The sequence below is a fragment of the Perca flavescens genome, chromosome 7, assembly GCF_004354835.1.
Source record: "Perca flavescens isolate YP-PL-M2 chromosome 7, PFLA_1.0, whole genome shotgun sequence".
NCBI classification, from domain to species: domain Eukaryota; kingdom Metazoa; phylum Chordata; class Actinopteri; order Perciformes; family Percidae; genus Perca; species Perca flavescens.
The window spans coordinates 1,620,446-1,642,565 of record NC_041337.1 but is presented as its reverse complement, the minus strand read 5'-3'; the positions used below and the strand labels follow the sequence as shown (position 1 = coordinate 1,642,565).

General features: G+C 43.3%; 2 protein-coding genes across 6 annotated transcripts in view; both read right to left on the bottom strand.

Moving 5' to 3' along the window:
* LOC114559227 (zinc finger protein 239-like) overlaps nucleotides 1–2,986 on the bottom strand; it is a 22,906-nt gene extending 19,920 nt beyond the window's left edge. For 2 of the 5 annotated variants that reach the window (XR_003693038.1, XM_028583787.1), the window contains exon 1: nucleotides 2,846–2,927. Coding sequence is in view for 1 of the 5 variants with exons in the window: in XM_028583785.1 (XP_028439586.1) it covers nucleotides 2,846–2,920 (75 nt within the window). In the remaining 4 variants the exon portion in view is untranslated. Of the gene's footprint in view, nucleotides 1–2,695 lie in introns of all 5 variants that reach the window. The other 3 variants (XR_003693037.1, XM_028583785.1, XM_028583786.1) reach the window with 3 other exon arrangements.
* Nucleotides 1–22,120, bottom strand: part of LOC114559231 (zinc finger protein 709-like) — a 196,203-nt gene that overhangs the window by 128,890 nt on the left and 45,193 nt on the right. The gene's annotated exons all lie outside the window — the stretch shown is intronic.

Here is a 22,120-nt window from a genome sequence, read left to right as displayed (position 1 = left end):
CGCTTTCGGAGAATGCGCTGAACAGCGGGCTGGGTCTAACGTTAGCGGCCCGCCGACCCGCTGCCCGGGATTGTGGGGTAAAATATGTATTTGTTTCAATTCTGTAACATTGACGAAATGAGTGGCATTTTGTTTTGTTTGAGTTTTAACTTGTCCAGTGGGGCAAGTAAATTTCTCTTCCACTTGTCCTACAAAAAATCCACTTGTCCCGGACAAGCGGACAAGCCTTAATGTCGAGCCCTGCATATACACATATACACACACACACACACACACACATATATACACACACATATATACATACATATATATATATATATATATATATATATATACATACACATATACATACACATATATATATATATATACACACACACATATACACATATACACATATACACACACACACACACATCTAGGGACCCTCATATTACCGTTGATGTGTGGTGATATTTGAGCCTTTTTAGTGGTATAAATAGCAATTTGTTTTTAATTTCCCTGTGCCCTGAATACTAGCGTTGTAAGCTAATCAACGGTCGGCGCTAGCTTCAAGCTACAAACACATTCGATTTTGATGACATTATTCGCTAATGGGTTGCATATTATGTCGTGGATATATCACTCGAATGCATACTGCAGTCCCTTTTGTCTTGCTCTCTCAAGATATTTTACCTGTTTGCCAGAAAATACTAATTATCTCCTTGGGAATGTCTGACACCGGTGTATACATACTCAGTGCATTCATGGACATCATTGTTTGTCCTGCAGATAACACAAACAAACACCTGGCGACGTGCTGTTGGATGCTCGCATAAGAAAACAGCAGAGAATATGAGAGTTATTGTGGCCTCCATGTTTTCACACAACTGATGCTCAAGGCTACGGCCAACCGTTGGTGGCAGTCATGCAAAACGTTTTTATGCCAAACACCAATATAACAGAAGAAGTGTGACAAACTTAGTCCAATGAGGGGAGAAAGGAAAGTGTGATAGCGTTCCACGTTAACGCTTTTTTCTCTGTCACTCGAGACCACTGTGTCCAACGTTACTAGAAGGTAGAGCGAGCTACAACTGACAGGGAGAGAGAGAGAATGTATCACTACAGCCAATCCAGTTTACTCAAAGCGATGGTTCGATTATTCACAAATAGGTTGCACGTAAGGGGCCCTATCTTGCACCATGTGCTGCGCAAAGCCCGACGCAAGTGTCTTTGCTAGTTTAAGACCGATGCACTTGTCAATTTCCCGTCCAGCGCCAGCGACTAGGATTAGTGTGTTTGACACAAGGGGGTAAGCTTCGCTTCAGAACTCGAGCCGTCTATGGCGCCATTTTGTTGCTAACTGGCCATCACCTCCTGTTAGCATTCCGCTGACCGGCATTTTTTTTTTACGTCACTTGACTGCGAATAACTTTACATCTGAAGCGTTTAAAGACTCTATTTGTCCGTTGTTTAGTTCCAAAGAAACACGACAATGTATAAAAGGCTCCATTACCTTGTACCTCACGTTATGGCTCCGTAGCAGACGTTTTTGTAAATATAAGCTAACGATTGGGTCATAACCAAGTGACTTACTGTCGCACAGTAGAGGAATTACCGTATAGTACAGGAGAAGCTCACAGGCAGTTTCGACTTACATTAGCTGTTTAGGTTTAATTACTAATGTTAACTAGCATGTTAATTAGCAATAATTAGCCTGTGCCCATGTTATCTCCTTACATATACCTACACTCTCCGTCTCTGTAAGATTGGGAATGATTGAGATTTCTCTTGGCACAGCTACCAGAAGACTTCACACTTTCAGACACGTTGCTCACGTCACATTCTCTCAGTTGGAGGCTGCGCAGTAAAGCTGGCCATCACCGGAAAAGTGCTTCTAATATCCTTCACTGGTCTCCGTCCAGAGCAACGGGGTCTGTTGGTCCATTATATACTGTCTATGGTTTGACAGGGTGGGGGGGCGTGGCATCACGACAACCCTAATATATATATATATATATATATATATATATATATATATATATATATATATATACACACACACATACATACACATACATACACACAACCCTTTACATAAACTTTTGTCAATATGGACATGCTGTACATCGTTTGTGTAGGAGCCAAAAAAAGCAGTTTGTTTATATTTAAAGAGCAATAGTTATTATTTGAAGACTTCCCATATTGTGGTTCTAGTTGTTATCCACTGATTGTGATTGACAGCTGGGCCACTGATCGGCCCTAGCTTTAGTTGAGACCAAACAGTTTTTTAACCACATGTAGTCATCTTGTTTCATCTCATTGGATATCATTTCAGAAACCAGCAGTATAGTTTATTTTCCCTGATTCACACACATGCTACATTCGCCTCCACCGTGTTGGTAGGATCATAAAGATGTATTTCTATTATAGGTATAGATATTTGTGTTTAATTCGTATTTTAAACAGCGGCCGCATGGCGCCTGGATCCCCGCTAAAGGACCAAACTGTGCCGTTAAAAGCCTTCTATTGCTGGGCCAATGGCTAGCATTAGGAGACGGAACAGCCCCCCCACTTTGATTGGTAACATTCTCTGGACTTCAATCCTTCACTTCATTTGACTGAAATCAGAAGCACCAAAGCATGACTCAGCATCTTAGTGCTCATACTATTGATAAAAGAAAAGAAAAAGGAGAAAATTATGGCGCTTCCCTACCTGTAGTCTGTCCTAAACGTTCAATCCCCGTCCTTTCCTGGTTTATTAATATTCCTCTAGTCCAGAAGTGTCCACAGATGGAAAGAATTCATCCAGATTATAAATATTGTCCTGTAGAGTGCATGCTAACTGTCTGCTATCTTCACTTACCGATCTCGTTCCGTCTGAAATAATAGATATCTCCTCGCCCTGCACCGTGTTCCCGGGTATGTTTGTTTTCTTCATGTTGCCGCCTACACAATTAAACTATCCCACCTTTTTCTGTTTAGTTTTCACACCGGGACAGCCCCGGACATCCAGCAAGCGCTCCCACTGTGGAGCATCAATACGCTGCGTCATCTCTCTGAGCAGCCATCTTAGAAAAAGCTCTCATTGGCTATCAACACGTCAATCATGGCAGATGTGGTCAATGATTAACGTAGGAACATCCAATGGGAGCCAGACTAAATGAAAGCGCAGCAGAGCTAAGTCCCGCCTCCCAGAGCCAGCCCATATGTGATTTATGAGAAAAATATGTTCAACAGTGTTTGAATGAATGTTAAAAGGATTTGTATGTCATTAGTATGTTTTTTTTCTTCTAATAGCACAGAAGTGACTTAAAGCATTTAGCCAAATTTGGTCACTTGGACAGGATTTGGAGAGGTTAGGACTAGAGTTGTGAAACTTTATAGAGGTCTTGTTGACAAGGTCTAGAAGGTATGTGTTGTGGTCTGCATAATGTGGCATAAAGTATGTTTTAGTTATTCTACCAAAATAAATATTTTGAACTGCTGTAGTGTATGTTGTGTTTTCATCACATGCTAATCAAGCACATTTTCAGAAACTAAAATAATTTAAGTTTCAAATGAAGCCTCATACATGCATTTTGGCCTCACATTTCTTCTGTTATAAGCTTTTCCCTTTGGGGAAGGGAAATAGAACAAAATCAAGCAAAAGAGGTGGATTTGAACAGGTTAGAGCATAATGAGCCTCATGCAGCTACAAAGAGACAAACTACTCAAATTGAGGGTACATTTGTATTCTTTAGATGTGTTTTTCTAGAAGTTAATACATGAAGTCAAAGCCAAATGTGACAGCTAAACGGCAGCAAGAAGTCTGTTAGTTGTACCTCCATCTGAAGCCACGGGACACAGCCAGCCCCCCCCCCCATCTTTACTATCTTCACTATTACACATATTTTTGTTTAAATAGTTGTTATACATCTGGACAATAACTGCACATTCCTGCACTAATGTATACATTCAAATCAGACACTTTATATAGGTATTCTTATCTTTTTAATTAAGATGCTCATTGTAAAAAATCTCTTTGGATGAGAGCATCATATCAGTTGAGTCAGACAGCCAGCAGGTGGCAGCACAGCACCTTCTCTTTCTTTACACAGTCTCAGTTCAGCAGGGAACAGCTCAGACCTCTTTAAGATGTGTATTTTTAATTCAACCGTCACTGTATTAGAGTAACATTTAGGCTACAAAATAAAGTGCATTAAAATGTCAACAGACACATGACATCTCACCACATTGTTGACGCTTTTGTAAGCTTTGTAGGCTACACAAAGAGACACTGCACTGTTTGTTCTTACCGGGGATTTCCACCAGATGCGTAACGGGTGCGGACCGGCTCCGCTGCGTGTCTGCTGCGTGCTTCGCCGTCCGTCAATACCCACCAGGTCCGGATTTGTTGCGGCACGGCTGCAGCCATGACTGACAGCTGTAGTCAGGAGTTCTCGCGAATTCAGGTAGAATAGAAGCACAAAACCAACAACAGTGTGTTTCCAACCAGAGGAGTAGAGGGGAAACAGCTCTGTGCTGTGTTTTCAAGGTGTAGTGCAGGGAAATATGATCCGCCGTGAGCAAGGTGTATTTTATTTTGAAAATTAACTGGATATTTATTTTGTTTCTGTGCTCGACTTCCTCTGCCGTGTGCTGAATTGCTGCGGAGTGTGGTGGAAGTTTTCCTTGAAGCAGCAGCGTTAGTGATATTCATGATAAAATCAAAACAAATAACAACCGTTTGAGAATTAAACCAAAGTTTGGTCTTTGAGTATTTATTTACATTTGCAAATGGAGAAAACAGTTTCAAAGGTACACGCAGCACAACTGAAAATGTCTTTCTAACCTAAAATCTAAACATCCAAACATCATATAGTGAAGACCTCCGTTAAGCCACCCCTCTAAATGTATCTTCTAGTATGGCCATAGTTGAAGAGAGGACATCATTAACAGTCACACCATTGTCTCACCTTCCCCTCTGCTCCTGTTCTTAACATTAGCCTAAACAACAGTTTATCTCAGGAGACAGAAACCTACGTACTTCTCACTGTCGTAAACAGTCATTGGCCAGGAGCTCTCCGGCGTCCGGAAAAAATAGAAGCTCTGATAGAAAAATAATTCTTTTAGATTTAGCTTGTTTTAAGGAACAACAACAAAACAAAATAACTTAATTTTTAGGTTTTTCTTTTCAGAAAACAAGACATCATTTCTAATGCCATTTCACTTGTCTAGTAAATGTATCTAGAATTAAGAATATTTTGATATCTGAACTGGAAACAAGATACTAAGAAAAGCATTTTTTTCAGTGATGTTTGCTTATTCACACAACACACTATGTTACAACAGCAGCTTAACTGTGTCTTTCACAGTGAGAGCATTAGTCTCTTCACAACTGGGTCCTGACTCTGTTTCTGACACTAAATAAAAAATTTTACATTCATTTCTCACCACAAATATCCCCTTTTTTACAAAGCTTTCAAATCAAGTCAAGTCCGTTTCATTAATGTATTGCTGAATCATCAGGTATCATTAATTAGCATTTTTCATTGAGCAGGGCTCTTCATTAGCCTACTATTAGTTCTTCTGAATGACAATCCTACCTGCCCATTCTGGTGTGTTGGGCTCATGACTGGAGCTTTGTAACGTTACTGGTCCTTGCTGTTCACTGTTAGCAAACCGGACTAGAGGCGGCTGCTGCTGAAGAGCTACAAGAAAAAGTTTGATACATGAACGGTGGTTAGCAGACAACGTTGTTTTGCACGGTCGCCAGCATCTTGCACTGCTCCTAACTACCTTAACGTTAGCTTACTTACCGGCCTCGTCGTCTTCATTTTGTTTTTTTGAGGAAAAATGTGCTCAGCTTAGAACATTTGGCCGCGTCAGTTTCCAAAGCTTTCTTCTTTTTTATTCTGGCCTTTTCAGCGAAGCCTTTGCGCTTCCTGTTATCCATTTTTATCTGACTTTTTTTATTTTGAGCAACTTGCAAGGTGCCGTGTCGGGGGCGGGGCCAGGGAGTCAAAAGATAATCACGTCATCATTAACCTGCAGGCTGCACTCTACGAGAAAATATAAAATAAAAAAAGAGTGGGAATGCGGTAAAATAATAAATAAAAATGTAGGGCTGCTGTGAGTGCAGGCAGCCTAGGGACAGCATCCATATTTCAACCCAGTGCCATGACAACAACGGCCCTCGTGGCCAAAAAAACAGACCGGCCCACCGGGAAATTTCCCGGTGCTCCTGATTAGCCAATCCGGGCCTGGGGTCATCTATCAGCATGTTAGCATTTAGCATGTTAGCCACAACCTGCATGCACCTGTTGGTGAATCAACACGGCAGCAGGTGTGCTTGATTTTAATCACTTGATGATAATGAAGGTAGATGTTACCTTTTCACCGCTGGGTGTTACACTCATTCACACACACATACATATATAATAAAGTGTCCAGTGTTCATAAATAGAGATGCCGATCATGTGCTGAGGCGTTGAGAAGAAAAAAGAGAAAAAGAGAGAAAAATATAAGAGAGCACTGTTGGCTGACGTTGAAAAATGCTGCAAACTGACTGATTTATTTTTAAACTCAAGTGCAGCCTCAGCTAGCATTAGCGATAATACTGCTAGCATGTTAGCGACACATCTGAGCCAGCACACCAGGGAGAAAGACAGGACAGTGAGGAATATGAGGAAGAGGAAGAACAAAACGAGCAAGAGGAGGATGAAGAGATAGACATGGATAACAAATCTATGGAACTAACCAACACAGAACAACAACCCTGCTGTGGGTCTGAATGTGGATTACCAGAAGCAACAGAGATGGAGACCAAAGCTGCAGGAGGAAGTGTAGGTACAGCAAGTTTGGCTACTTCAGAATATTATATTATTATGGAACGGCTGGCTCTGAGGATTTATTCTTTTTTTTTACATACGTCAATGTTTTGGTGCAGTTGTATCACTGCAGAGCTGCCAACTTTTCCCAAAACCGTGGAGTGAGATTTGGTGGGGCGAACCCAAATTTTGCTGCGTGCAAAGCAAATTTCTTTGGCTCATTCAGCATCATTACTGTCAGGGTTTAAATTGTGATTTGTTATGTGGGGGGTTCTCCCTAGGGGGGGTCCGGGGGTATGCCCCCCCGGGAGATTTTTTTTTTTAAATAAACCATTAAATGGCACTTTCTGGAGAGTTTTGTGGAAAGAAATGGAAAAATCAAGTCTTACATGATATGTGCAAAACTGCAAACTTTGCATTGTTGTAGTATCAACAGGTATAGAATACCAACAGCAAGACAAAAGACACAGCATGGCTCATTTTGTGCATGTGTCATATCACAGCCTTTCTCAAACTTTTTTTGTGCCAAGGCCCAGTAATGTTTGGCCCTCGTCCTCTGTGCCAATGCGTCCATTTTATGAAACATTTAATGAATTATCTACAGTTACATTTAGAGATGCACAGAGGTTAGAGATGCACAATAGTTACCCAAAGTTTCCCAGTATTCCCCCCCACTGGATTTTTATTTTACCTATTTCTACCCTTTTTTACATCAATTTAGCCTGGAAACAATTGAAAATATAGAAAAATACGGCCCTCAGGCATTCTTTATTACTTTCAACTATTCTCTAGTCTAGTAGATGAACCTTTTCTAATTTAGCGTCCTCTCTCTGAGTCAACAATTTACTCTTCCCTCCTCTTTTGCGTCTTTTGTTGGGGAAGTAGGCTAAATCTCTTTAAATGTGCATGTGGCACTTATTCATGTAAATCATACATTAATTAATTTTAATTAATTTATAAACCCCTGGACTTCAATAGCTCAGATGTGTTACATCAGATTTCTGCTCATGTTTACAACTTTGTGCACATTCAAAATATAACTCTTCCCATCTGTGTTCTCCGAAATTTGGAGAGTTGTAATATAGGCCTAGTCTGCTGTGCATGTTGTTGCTCCGCTGATATGGTAGTATCTCATTCAGACTGTCTGACAGACACAGGGGACCATTTGGGTCTCTGGTCTCTGACAAAGTTTAGAGGTGGCTGTACGCTGCTCTTCATCACAGGTAGAGCATGGATGCAACGCGTCACTGCCCACATCAGGGCGAGTCCACTACAATTAACTGAAGTTACTACACTTACCAGCCGCGCTGCTCACCTCTATTTTTACAGAGAGTGGACACAAAGCGACGGACGGGTCTATAATACTCAAAGCATACCTGAAGCCGGGGAAATGCGCCTGGGATGGCTCGTGAAGAAATGTTCTCACATTTGCAACATTTCAAAAATTCCAGACAGAAAGCACTCTTGAACCCCCTCCTCGTCTCTGAAAGCATAACTAGTTGATCACAAGCGGCTCAAAAGATCTGTAGATAAACTCATCTTTCAGGCATTTGACCGACCGGGTTGCAAAAATGTTTTCCCACTATGGCCACGCCAAGACCCGCCCTTCAATAGCATTCACACACTACTATTGGCCCGGCGTCTTATCCCCTGACCAATCAGCTATCCTAACCTTAACCACTCGAGGTGAAATGCCTAACCCCAACCAATGGAGCTGCTTTGTAGGGCGGGTCTTGGCGTGGCCATAGTGGGATTTGTAATTTTGCGACCGGGTTGACACTTCAGCGTGAGAAATCGGGGGTGTGGCGTGTGAGCGTGTGAAACCAATCAAATGCGTGTGTCTCACGGCCAATGCATGAGAGTTGGCAGCTCTGTCACTGGGGCTATCAAAAGTGTGTGTTCTTTCCATGCGTCAAAAGTTCTACCTGCAATCCGTTCTCTGTGACTGTTGACTCAATTACTGAATGCTGTACTACTAACGTTGAGAGCCAATCCCATGAGCCATTGTAATGTATCAGTGAATCGAATACTCTGCAAATAAAAGGCTGTGATATCATTGTGCTCTTTAATGTAGTCTATGTTTGTGTTTACAAAATCACCACTTTGCAGTATTTTGTGCATGAAAACTGTTAAATAATGCAGTGCACGGTATGTAAATGTCACGAGGTGACTGGTCCTGCACTACAACGAGTTGAGAAGTTAACGAACTCTTGCAAATGAGAATTAACGGCACGTTAGGTAGGCTACGGTTTACCAATTCACAAATCCCATTAGGCTAGGCAAGAGGCTACCGCACGAGACCGTAACTGTGCCTAATGCATGAGTCTTTGTCATCCAACGGGTGTCTAGGATTTTTGGCAAGTTTGAGTTATCAACCGATCCCAGAAGCCTTTATGTCTTGTGCATCTTAGAATTGTGTTTATGGAAATTCATTTCCAAGGGGAAAGTATCATATCACATACAAATACACGTCATGTTATCTTGGTAGTTATAGTAAGTTCAATGTTAGAGGTGAATGTTGGTACATGGTAGGTAGGTTGAGGCTACATGTCTGAGCGACTATGGCGGGGGAAGTAAACGCGCGATCACCAACCCCCCACACCCCACCAGCGTCGCTGTGTCCATTTGTTTCACTGTCTGTGATCACTACCACAGATCACAGTGAAGCAACGAGACTTCCGGTTTCCTCCATGTCAGGGTTTTTCAGTTTAAAGTTTAAAACGAAAGAACGTTGCCGCCTGGAGGTCAGGAGGGAAACAACAGATACACAATCAGTTTATTAATCAGCGTTAGTGGTGGACTGCACTGTAAACCCGGAAGTCATATCTAATCAAACATTTAAAGTATAATGTACTTACATGATTCAATTCGATTAAGTTTTGATTGCATTACTAGCAAATGCAAGTATGTTGTACTAATTTGTAGACCTAGTTGAGTCTGTGAATAACTTTAAGTGAAATGGCTTAAAATTCCCAAGTTTTAGTCATGACCATATCTCTAGGCTACATAAAGTTGCAACGAAGCCACAAGATCTGAACATAGGCTATTTTTTTTACATTTAGAGTTGTATGTAACAACAGCAAAATTAGGCTATGTATTGTATAATAGGCTATTTGTATTAATTAATACAAACTCACAGGAGTTTTGTGCATAAATAAATGATATTACTAACATTATGGTTACGTTAGGGCCGTTGCTTCCATATATTTCAATTTAGTTTCTAAGAAATCAAAATTTCTGTTGTTTCCGTATGTCTTAAAAACACCAACTACAGTACACATGAGCCATCGTGACGACGCTCCGCTCTTTCATGCAATGCACGATGGGAACGTGAAAGCCGTCACTTTGCCGCCGTCCGCTTAACTGTCAATGCTTTTTGCTGAGAAGACGACAGTCCAGTTGCTGCTTAAACTCGCCAGAGATGGTAAGTAGCTTTGATCTCGCCCTCCTGCTGTCCATTGTTTAGCTAACGTTGCTGCTGAGGAGTCAGCCAACTTAATATTTCCATGTTTGTGTGTGGATACAAGGGGATGTTGGTGAGTAGTGGGATGCTAATTTTAACTAGGTCGGCAGCCATTTTCACCTGCTAGCTAACGTTACAGTTTGAAAGTTTTTTCCACTTTTTTTCGCTGTCTGTGAGAAGTCCCAAGTGAAGCAGTTTGACGTTGATGGACATAAACATTGCCACCCGTTAGCTAACTTAGCTACTTAGCTAGCTAGCTAAGTAAGTTACTTTTCTCACTGGAGGGGCTTTTTGTGAGTAACGAATTTCTTTGATGAACTTGACCGTTTCTCTCCAAGGCTGATGGACCTCTTTAGGACCGGCCAGCTTTTGGCTGAGCTTTTACGTCAGACAAAGGTGGGTTTGACAACATTAGTCTACTACCTCTTTCCTTTCTCTGTTCATCTCTTTTGTCTTTTCTTTCTTATCTGCTCTTTATCTTTTTCTCTCTTTCTTTCTTTCTTTTCCTTGCTTCCCATCTCATTTCCCTTCCTTAATCTTCTCCTTTCCTCTCTTCATTACCTAATTTACTTTTTGGTCCTCTCCATTTTCCTCTCCTTTTGTCTTCTTGTACATAAACATTGTGGGGAATTTCTGGAATTTAGTTGATAAATACAGTGGTGCTTATAAGTTTACATACCCATGCTAAAGTTGACTAAAAAGAAAGCAGATTTTTATTTTTAAAGGCCAGTTATTTCATGGATCCAGGATACTATGCATCCTGATATAGTTCCCTTGGCCTTTGGAATTAAAATAGCACCACTGTACATGTGAGTATCCTTAGGAAGATATTTTTTTTTGTAAATGGTTCAGGTGCATGCTCCTTTTGTCTCATTTTTAACTGTTAATGAACACTAGGGTTGGGCATCGTTTGGATATTAACGATTCTGATTCCAATTTTGATTCTTCCTTTCGATTCTGGTTCTTATCGATTCTGATATATTTGAGTGGTGGAGTTGAAACAGTTCATATGCTTATTTCACAAATAAGAGGAAAGTTTTATTTTGATTCAAAGGTGGGTTGCAGTTTGACAGGGCTTTTTCAATGTAAAATAAAGCCACACTAGAGCACCGCTTACTGTGCTCCACGGAACACAACAAGCGCCTGGCTGCTACGGAAACTAAAACTTGCGCATGTTAAATTTGGAACCCATGATCAGATTTGAAACCAAATCCTCCAAACTCTTACAATAAAGAAACGATTCCAATGGAATCGTAATTTTTGAAACCATTCCAAGTAGGAATCAGTTCTCGATGCCCAACCCTAATGAACACTGCCATTCATTTTCAGAATTATTACAACAAAGATAGCTTACCCACTTTCAGTCCCAGTCCCATTGAAAAGAAGAAAGAAAATTGCTCCCAGTAACTATGGTTGTATGAATCCATGAATACATTTACCCACATAGTTTTTTGACTTTACTGTCACCAGTTGGAACTTGTGAAAATGTTTTTGGGTCTTTAACTCAAATGGGGAGTTCTCATTGCACTTGTTAGATTCTGGTTGCTCCAGTCATCAACTTATTGTGTATGTTACTTTCAACTGGTAAAGTAAAAAAAAAAAAAAAGAGTAGGGATCATCTTGGAAGGATCTGTGGTAATGGATGAACTGGCCAACCTGCCTAAGGCCTTCTGTGTCCTTTTCGGACTGCCCTGCACCTGGATTACCCCAAGTGCATGAAAAACACTTTCATCTTTATTCAGCAAGTAATTCTCAAACTGGGTAGAAGTGAGGTGGTACCCAAAATTCTAACTTTTGAAAATTCAGCTGGAAGCATAAAACGGGGTTCGAAATGGCTCTACTACTGTTCCAGATATGTTTGCCCCAGTTAGTAACGTTCGACTTTTATGAAAACATGTTTACTGTTGTGTACGGTTTGGGGTACATGTGTCCTATGGTATTTGCACAGATTTTTGCACAAGATTCCATGACACAGGATTTGATCACATTTAATTTCAAATGAGTTGGGTATTTTAGTTACATTACCTAGTTACATGTCTTAGTGCATTTTGGATTTTCAAGATATATAGAGTAGATGTTTAGTCATATAAAGTAGCTGTCAGGGCCCCTCCTCCCTGAGCTGTCTCCCCTTCCCTTTTGTGTGTCTCCCTTGCCTCTGCCCCTTTTGTGTCTGTGTTGTTTGTATCCGTCCGTCTCTTTTGTTCCTCAGTGCCCTGAATCCCCACTTCCATTGAAGGCACCCCGGCACCAAGGCTGCTGCAATCACTGCTCATCTACTACACCTGCTCCAGTCCACGCACCTGGGGCTGATTGCCACTCTCCCTATATTAGGGAGAGGTCTGCCTTCAGTCCCCGCCAGATAATTGTTTCAGCCACGTAATTATCTCTTGCGTTCCTGTGCATTATTTAGCAATCTACAGTTCTAGTCATTATTCTGAGTTTCCCGTAGTTTTTGCCTTTTATTTTCCTCATCGTGTTTTGTGTTTTGCCTCCTAGACGCCGTTCTCCCTCCACCGCCGGTCACTGCTTTTGTTCCCTCCTCAACTGGATCTTCTGTTTGGACTCCTCGTGCCGACCTCTACCTTGCCCTCTTTGTCTCTGGACCCCCAGCCTGTTCCCGACTATTCTCGCCTGCCGTTTGTACTTCTGCTGAGCCACAACCTACCCATTCTCACTCCCATAACCTCAACGACGGAACACCATCTACATTATCCATTTTCTAATAAACAGTAGTATAATTGAACTTGCCCTGTGTTCTGCTTTTGTGTCCTGCCCCGTCCAGAGCGTGACAGAATTATCTGGCCAGTATGGACACAGCAGGCACAGGCGACCTCCGTGAAGCCGTGACCCACCAGGGAGTTCTGATCGGACAACATAACACCGCTCTCCAGGAGATCATGGCTACACTCCGGGAACTCTCACACAGTGTAGCGGCTCTGGGTACCCGTCCCGATCCACCTGCACCTACAGCCCCTCCTGTCCCTCCCCCCGCTGCTGCTGCAGCAGTCCCTGCATCCACTGGTCCAACACGTCCGGGAAACGGAAGGGCTCACAGGGAATGAGGGTCACCCTTGCGAGCCAGACCACCGCCACCACCGGATCGCGGACCCGCACCACTCTCTGGGCTGTCATCAGCCATAAAGGTCAGTCCTATCCTTGTCTTGCCTTAATCGATTCGGGGGCGGATGACAGTTTTATCGATGATGATTTGACCAGGCAAATGGGGCTGAACACAGTACCTCTCCAGAGGAGAATAAAGGCCAGGGCGGTAGATGGACGCCTGCTGTCTAATATCACCACTAGGACAGAACCCCTCAAACTCCAGTTGTCAGGCAACCACTATGAGAATACCAGTTTTCTTGTTATTCAGTCCCCTCAGACACCAGTTATCCTAGGCCATACCTGGTTAGTGCAGCACAACCCACAAATTGACTGGGTCTCGGGAAAGATAACGGGATGGAGTACACCTTGTCACAATCTGTGTTTACAGTCAGCCTCTCCCAATGTCCAGGTCCGCATAGACACACCTGAACCCCCTGTAGACCTTGCTACTATTCCCAAAGAGTACCATTGCATCAGTAAAGTGTTCAGTAAAGACCAGGCGCTTACCTTGCCGCCACACCGTCCATATGACTGTGCCATTGACCTGATTCCCAACGCCACTTTCCCCAAGGCTAAACTGTATAGCATCTCTAAGCCAGAGAGGGAGGCATTAGAAGAGTATATTCAGACAGCACTTACAGCGGGTCAAACCGCCCGTCTTCATCACCCCTGTGGGCGGGGTCGATCGTCTTTCCACACATCCACCACTTCGTTCCTGGGATTCACCGTTTCCAAGGGGATAGTAAGCATGGATCCCGCCAAGGTACAGTCCGTCCTAGATTGGCCCACACCAAGCAATCGTAAACACTTACAAAGTTTTCTGGGGTTCGCAAATTTCTACAGACGTTTTATAAGGGATTACAGTCAACTTGCTTCTCCCCTCACAGCGCTCACCTCCTCTGCTCAGCCTTTCCTTTGGACCCCTGCAGCCAACCGGACCTTTCAGAACCTCAAACAGCGTTTCACCACAGCCCCAGTGTTGATGTTACCTGACCCTACGCGTCAATTCATCGTTGAGGTGGATGCATCCGATACGGGACTTGGAGCTGTCCTCTCCCAGCGTTCCGCCACCGATGGTAAGGTGCATCCATTTGCTTTTCTCTCCAGGCGTCTCCTACCGGCCAAAAGAAACTACGATGTGGGCAACAAGGAACTGCTAGCGGTCTTAACCGCACTCAAGGAATGGCGTCACTGGCTGGAGGGGGCAGAGCTGCCTTTTGTGATATGGACGGACCTTAAAAACCTCCAGTACCTGCGCACCGCAAAACGTCTCAACCCAAGACAAGCCAGGTGGGCTCTGTTTTTTGAACGTTTTCAATTCACTATAACATACCGTCCAGGTTTCAAGAACGGGAAGCCGGATGCCCTGTCCCGCATGTACGCGAAGGAGGATAACGAATGCCCCTCCCCTGACAACATAATCTCCAGCCAGTGCGTCATCGGGGCCATTACATGGGAGATAGAGAAAGAGGTTATGGAGGCTCTTAAAACCGAGCCCAACCCTGGTAACGTACCACCCAACCTCTTGTTCGTTCCTGCTACTGTCAGATCTTCTGTTTTAAAATGGGCCCACTCCTCACGCCTTACCTGTCACCCTGGCATAAAACGCACCCTGTTTTTCCTCAAAAGGAGATTTTGGTGGCCCTCCATGAAAAATGACGTGACTGCTTACGTCTCTGCCTGTTCTGTTTTTGCCCTCAACAAGACCCCGAATCAACCCAGTTCTGGTCTCCTACGCCCACTACCCATTCCCAAACGACCATGGTCCCACCTGGCCCTGGACTTCATCACCGGCTTACCTCCATCTGACGGTAACACTGTAATCCTTACCATTGTGGATCGTTTCACCAAATATGCTGTATACCTACCTCTACCTAAACTACCCACTGCTACAGAGATGGCGGACATCCTGGTCCGTGAGGTGTTCCAGCGTTACGGTCTCCCTAGTGATGTATCGGATAGAGGACCTCAATTTGTGTCCGCCGTCTGGAAGTCATTCTGTCATGCCATTGGAGCCACGGCAAGCCTTTCCTCAGGATTCCACCCACAGACCAACGGGCAGGCGGAACGTGCCAATCAGACACTCGAAACCACCCTGCGTTGCTTGGTGTCCACTGACCAACAACATTGGTCATCACAACTGCCTTGGGTGGCTTACGCCCACAACACCCTGCCTACAGCTGCTTCCGGGATGTCCCCTTTCCAATGTCTTTTCGGTTACCAACCACCTCTGTTCCCCTCTTTTAAAAAAGACTTGGCGGTGCCCTCTGTGCAAGCCCACATTCGCCGATGCCACAGGACCTGGCACCGTGCACGGAGGGCACTGTTACAGACCTCCGCTCTGTACCAACAACACGCCAACAGACGTCGTACCCAAGCACCCCGTTATGCCCCTGGAGACAAGGTTTGGCTGGCTTCCAAAAGCATCCCTGTCAAAACAGAATCCAGAAAACTCCAGCCCAGGTACTTGGGCCCTTTTGTCATTCAAGATGTAATAAACCCTGTCACCATGAGACTGAAACTGCCACAGACCCTCAGAGTGCATCCTGTGTTCCATGTCTCCTGTTTGAAACCTGTCCGTCTCTGTCCCCTGTTGCCCCCGCCTCCGCGACCTCCTGCCCCGCGCCTCCTGGACGGTGATCCCATCTACACCGTCCGCCGTCTGATGGATGCCCGGCGGCAGGGGCGTGGGATCCAATACCTGGTGGACTGGGAGGGCTACGGTCCCGAAGAGAGGAGTTGGGTTCCTCGTCGCCACATCCTGGACCCCTCTGTCATTCGGGATTTCCATCGCAGCCATCCTGATGCTCCGGGTGGACCGCGGAGAGGGGGTCCTGTCAGGGCCCCTCCTCCCTGAGCTGTCTCCCCTTCCCTTTTGTGTGTCTCCCTTGCCTCTGCCCCTTTTGTGTCTGTGTTGTTTGTATCCGTCCGTCTCTTTTGTTCCTCAGTGCCCTGAATCCCCACTTCCATTGAAGGCACCCCGGCACCAAGGCTGCTGCAATCACTGCTCATCTACTACACCTGCTCCAGTCCACGCACCTGGGGCTGATTGCCACTCTCCCTATATTAGGGAGAGGTCTGCCTTCAGTCCCCACCAGATAATTGTTTCAGCCACGTAATTATCTCTTGCGTTCCTGTGCATTATTTAGCAATCTACAGTTCTAGTCATTATTCTGAGTTTCCCGTAGTTTTTGCCTTTTCTTTTCCTCATCGTGTTTTGTGTTCTGCCTCCTAGACGCCGTTCTCCCTCCACCGCCGGTCACTGCTTTTGTTCCCTCCTCAACTGGATCTTCTGTCTGGACTCCTCGTGCCGACCTCTACCTTGCCCTCCGTGTCTCTGGACCCCCAGCCTGTTCCCAACTATTCTCGCCTGCCGTTTGTACTTCTGCTGAGCCACAACCTACCCATTCTCACTCCCATAACCTCAACGACGGAACACCATCTACATTATCCATTTTCTAATAAACAGTAGTATAATTGAACTCTCCCTGTGTTCTGCTTTTGTGTCCTGCCCCGTCCAGAGCGTGACAGTAGCCTGGGTAAACCCTGACGAACTTCCGGCAAATTTGAGATTTGCTCTGCAGGTCAGTCTGGCGAAGAGCCCATTCAAACCCATTTCCAATGTCCCTAAAATCAAGGCACCAATCCCAACCGCTGAGGCCGGCTTTACGTGACGACGATAGCGCAGCGACGGCGAGCAGCTTTTTGTTTACATTCAACATGACGGCCACTGAAGCCGTGCTTTACATGGTCGGACATGACCAGCGACCGGCAGGTCAGTCAGACATATGCCGATTTCTTGCTGGTCAACGCTACAATTAACTGACAACATAAGTTATACGAGTTACAGTTCTCAAGGACGCACGCACACACGGACGCCACAGCACGTTCTCTTTTTCCTTTCTCTCAACTTTTCCGCCATGTGTGGCTCGCGGTGTGAAGCGCGTGTCGGCGCTATTCTCGCACATGTACGGAACCTCGTGAATTAACCTGCAACATGTCAGCTGTTTGGGGATTCTTCAGCGTGTGTGCAGAAGATAACGAGTTTGCAATATGCAACTCCTGCAAGGAAAAAGTAGGGCGTGGAGGGACGACACCAAAATCTAAAATTTCTAGTTGGATATTGGATGTGAAAAGCTAACCTTGGTTGTGGGCTCCTCCTGCCCACAAAACACAGTTGGAGTTTTGAGCAACTTGGCCTCCTAGGAAACACAGGCTATTGTGATGCAATGTCTTAAAGAGTTAGAGATTTGTGATGGGACAATAAGGACTTCAGAGAGGACTTCAATTTTTAAATATAAACAGACACCATTTAAGGATCAGACTTGTTTCAAAATGATATTCAGGATTACCATGTGCTGTGTCTGCTCTTCTGTCATGACCTTGAGAAAAATTCAAATGATTACAACACAGTCTGAGGAAGATGAGAATGGTGGGTTTGTTTGAGGGTGCCTGAGGGAAAACGGCAAGAAGATGACAAATACCTTCTGAAAGGTTGCTAGGAGCTAAGAGTGCTCAAAAAGAACAGAAATTCAGACCGATCACGTCTCAACTTGAACCCCTTGATCCACGACCCCAGGATACTGGATCAAGGCAGAAAGCCACGTCTGCGTGCACACACACAAGACAGTATTTTCAATTTCACTTGTGAGTCTTCAATACAGTGACTAAATAAGTTTCACCTGTGTCATCGTCACTAATTGTAGATGAACTCAGACCGCTCCTCACCTCAGGGGAAGGAGAAGGTGATGTCTAGTTTGTCCTGAGAGGCTGACCACGTCTCAACTTGGGTTTGGTGATGGGGATTTCTATGGAGGGAATATTTATTCATAATTCAAATTGAAAGTCCAAAGAGAAATTGAATAAAGATCAAATTAAAAATAGTATTTTAATTAAAAATGGAAAGGAAAAATCATGCCATAATTAAATGTAAAAGCCTAAATGGAAATACTTAAAATCTCAAATAGAAAAAAAGAAATTATTTTATTTTAGTCTTTCCCCTTTATAATTTTCAATTGGACATTTTATCTTTTGAATTTTATGTATTACATTTGACATTGACATTTTAAGATTCACCTTTTAGATTTCGATTTAACATTAAGCTTTTCATTTAGAAGTGACAGGTGTCAATTTAAATGAGGACGGCGTGGCCCTACCAGCTGGTGGGGGGGTCTGAAACCACTTCCAGCTGACCGCGGCAAGATTCTAGAATTGATTGTTTTTTTTGTTGTCGTTATTTCAACCCGGTACCACTAAATTAATTTCTGAGACTGTTTAATGCGAGAAATTAACTGTGTACAGTTTGAATATGGGCAGTTTTACAAAAATTGATGGCCAATTGCACATTTTCTCTGATATGTTGTCGGACTTGGAAGCTCCAGTCTTAGGTGACAGCCAGCTGGCGGTGGCCTGGATCGCTTGCTTACCAGCGGGCAGTAATACTAACAGCAACAGCTGTCAGCTGGAAGTGGTTTCAGATCTCCCCACCCCCCCACCAGCCGTTGGGCCACGCCTCCTCATTTCAATTGACACCTGTCACTTCTAAATGAAAAGCTTAATGTTAAATCGAAATCTAAAAGGTGAATCTTAAAATGTCAAATGTAAAACTTATAAAGGAGAAAGGCTAAAATAAATTAATTTCTTTTTTTCTATTTGAGATTTTAATTTAAGTATTTCCATTTAAGCTTTTATACTTCACATTTAATTATGGCATGATTTTTCCTAGTAGTGTAGTAAAATAATACTATTTTTCTTTTTTTTTTTAAAGATTATTTTTTTGGGCATTTTAGGCCTTTAATTATAGGACAGCTGAAGAAGTGAAAGGGGAGAGAGAGGGGGAATGACATGCAGCAAAGGTCCGCAGGCTGGAATCGAACCCGGGTCCGCTGCGTCGAGGTGTGAACCTCTACACATGGCCGCCCGCTCTACCAACTGAGCTATCTGGGCGCCAAAATAATACTATTTTTAATTTGATCTTGCTTCGCTTTTTCTTTGGACTTTCAATTTGAATTATGAATAAATATTCCCTGCATAGATTTTGGGCTGTTTCATGTTAAACTAAAAGGATCTTACTCTTTAACAAAAAGCTCTATCGCTGTAGGTAATGTTGTCAGACACTTACAATATTAGTCTGAGTCTGTCAGCACTTTTAGTGGATGGAAACCTCTTATCAAAGAGTTTAAACACAGAAACGTCAGGAAGGATAAATCCACCAAATCAAATCACAAATAATCAGCATGAGGCCTCGTTTTATTTCATTTATTCTGTTCAGAGAACTGAAGAGGTCCAGAAATCCCTGCAAGTCTGCTGCTACGTCCAGGACCGAGCACACACTTCTTTGCATGAGTAAGCATTCATTTGTTTCAAATCATTGACATTAATTTACAAGTCAGATGAATAAATCAGCTGTTTGCTATTTGACCTGGTCTGTTCCCTGCTGCTCCATCATTCTTTAGTGTTCGCTGGAAAACACAGCGCACAGCATCCTTATCACATATCACAGGAACGCTGTGCGCGAGCTGACACTGTGATACAGACCACCAACAAGCCAACAACATTGAAACTTGATATTTAACAAACCTAATGGTGTCTCTAGCGTTGAAACGCAAGTATCCAGACAGCGGTAAGGAACATGGTAAAATATGAACACATAACCTACATCAATAAATTGCCGTTACTAGCTAGCGAGCCGCTAGCATAAACCATTTTAGCTTACCTGCTCCCCTTGAAGGCAGTAACGTTAGCATCTATCCACTCTGGAAACGCTGTCATAACTGTTTTGTTTCTTGTTGTCTTCATTACTTACGCTATTGTAATGTATTTTATTGGGTAATCTCTCAGTTGAATCCTAAGAGGAAGTTTTAAACATGGAGCTTTTATTTTGACGGGAAAAGGGAAGTGGAAAAAGCGTTGTATTTTCTGACCGTTGTCAGTGGTTGAATTGGCTAAGTAAGACGTGTTTTTTTTCTTTTTTCTTTTTTTTTTATTAAACACATTTACAAAACACAATTTACAAAATCTCTCATTGGGAGACTTATGTGCAGAACATAGTTAAACACAGTTAAATAGAACAAATTACAATAAAAAAGTAAATATAAATAAAACTAAACTAAAATAAATTAAGCAAAGGCATTACAGTCCAAAGGCATATCAACTAAGTAAGACCTGCAGTGCAGTCTTTGTGTCTAGAGCCCAAACAGTGAGACAATATAAGATACGCTCGGTTACACTAGTTTCATTTCATTTTATAATGAGTAATTTTTTATATGGAGGCTACGTTCTCAATAATAATTTTAATATGTCAAGATTAAATATCTATTTTTCAGTTGTCAGAGTAAAATCTTTTTTTTATGTCACAGACTGCTAGATGGGCGAGTCTCGCAAAATTGACTGTGACACACGAAATGGACATATGCACACCGTCTCACGCAACAACACAATTTTTCTAATGCAAACATAATAGCTTCATTTTTCTATTCTATATTTCTATTATGACTATTTGATAAGAGTTCAGATAGTGTCCGTTCATTTTTAGGCTATATGTACAGACCTAGTCCACAAGCCTCGTACAACGGGCTGCAATGAGAAAAACAGATAAATCTTTAGGATACAAGACTGATTATGAGAAACTCATATTCTTTTATGATTTTGCAGGCCAATGTCAAGAGAGAGCCCCCCAAATTACTGATAGGCCTATATCAGATAATGAAGATGAAAGAATGAGGAAAAAATACCTTGAGGCGTTGTTTGCCTCACTGGACGCAGATATTGAGGACAGCTGTTTCACTGTGAATACAGTAACTGACAGTGAGGAACAGGATGAGTGCAGCATGATGATAGGTGGTTATAGTGAGGAGGAGGAGGATGATGATGATGATGATGAAAGGAAAGAGGATGAAGGGGATGAATGTGATGGGATGGATGATACTTATGTGCCAGAGGATGAAAATGATGAGGATGGTGATGATGAGGTAAGCACCAGCATTCCTTGTCAAGAGCTGCCTGCAGCTGACAACCCAAAAACTCCCCAGATTGGGATGCCTTGTGGCCCACAGTGCAGAACAAAATGCATTAGGAAAATAACAGAGGGCCAGAGGATGGAAATATTTGGTGCATATGGAAAGCTGACATACCCTGAAAAAAAGCACTTCATATTTTGTATGATCTCACAGCAGCAGACACGACGATACACCACAGGTGGTCCAACTCAACGAAAGCGGTCATACCGGTATCACCTTACTGATAACCTGGGCCAGCGACAGGAGGTGTGTAAGACTATGTTTTTGTCCACCTTAGGATACCACCCAAAAAATGACCGCTTGATAGTGACTGTTTTTGGTAGTGCCACCTCCTCGACTCTGGCACCACCTCAAGACCGAAGGGAAAGACATACCCCCAGCAACAAGGTGGACCTGACTCCAGTGTTTGAACACATTGAGTCGTATCATCCCTCAATAAGCCACTATAGGCGTGAGCATGCTCCAAACAGGAGGTATCTGCCCAGTGACATCAACATCCGGTCAATGTTTAATGACTACAGGCAAAGGTTTCCAAAATGCTCTTACGAGACTTACAGGAAGGCTGTGAATGAACTGAATATCAGCTTCACTAAACTGGGAGAGGAGGAGTGTGAGCACTGCTTGCAGCATGAGATCCACCTCAATACAGAGCATCAGGCTGATGGGAATTCTCAATGCCATTCCTGTCTACAGTGGGAGGAACATAAGAGGAGAGCAGAGATAGGGAGGCAACACTACAGATTGGA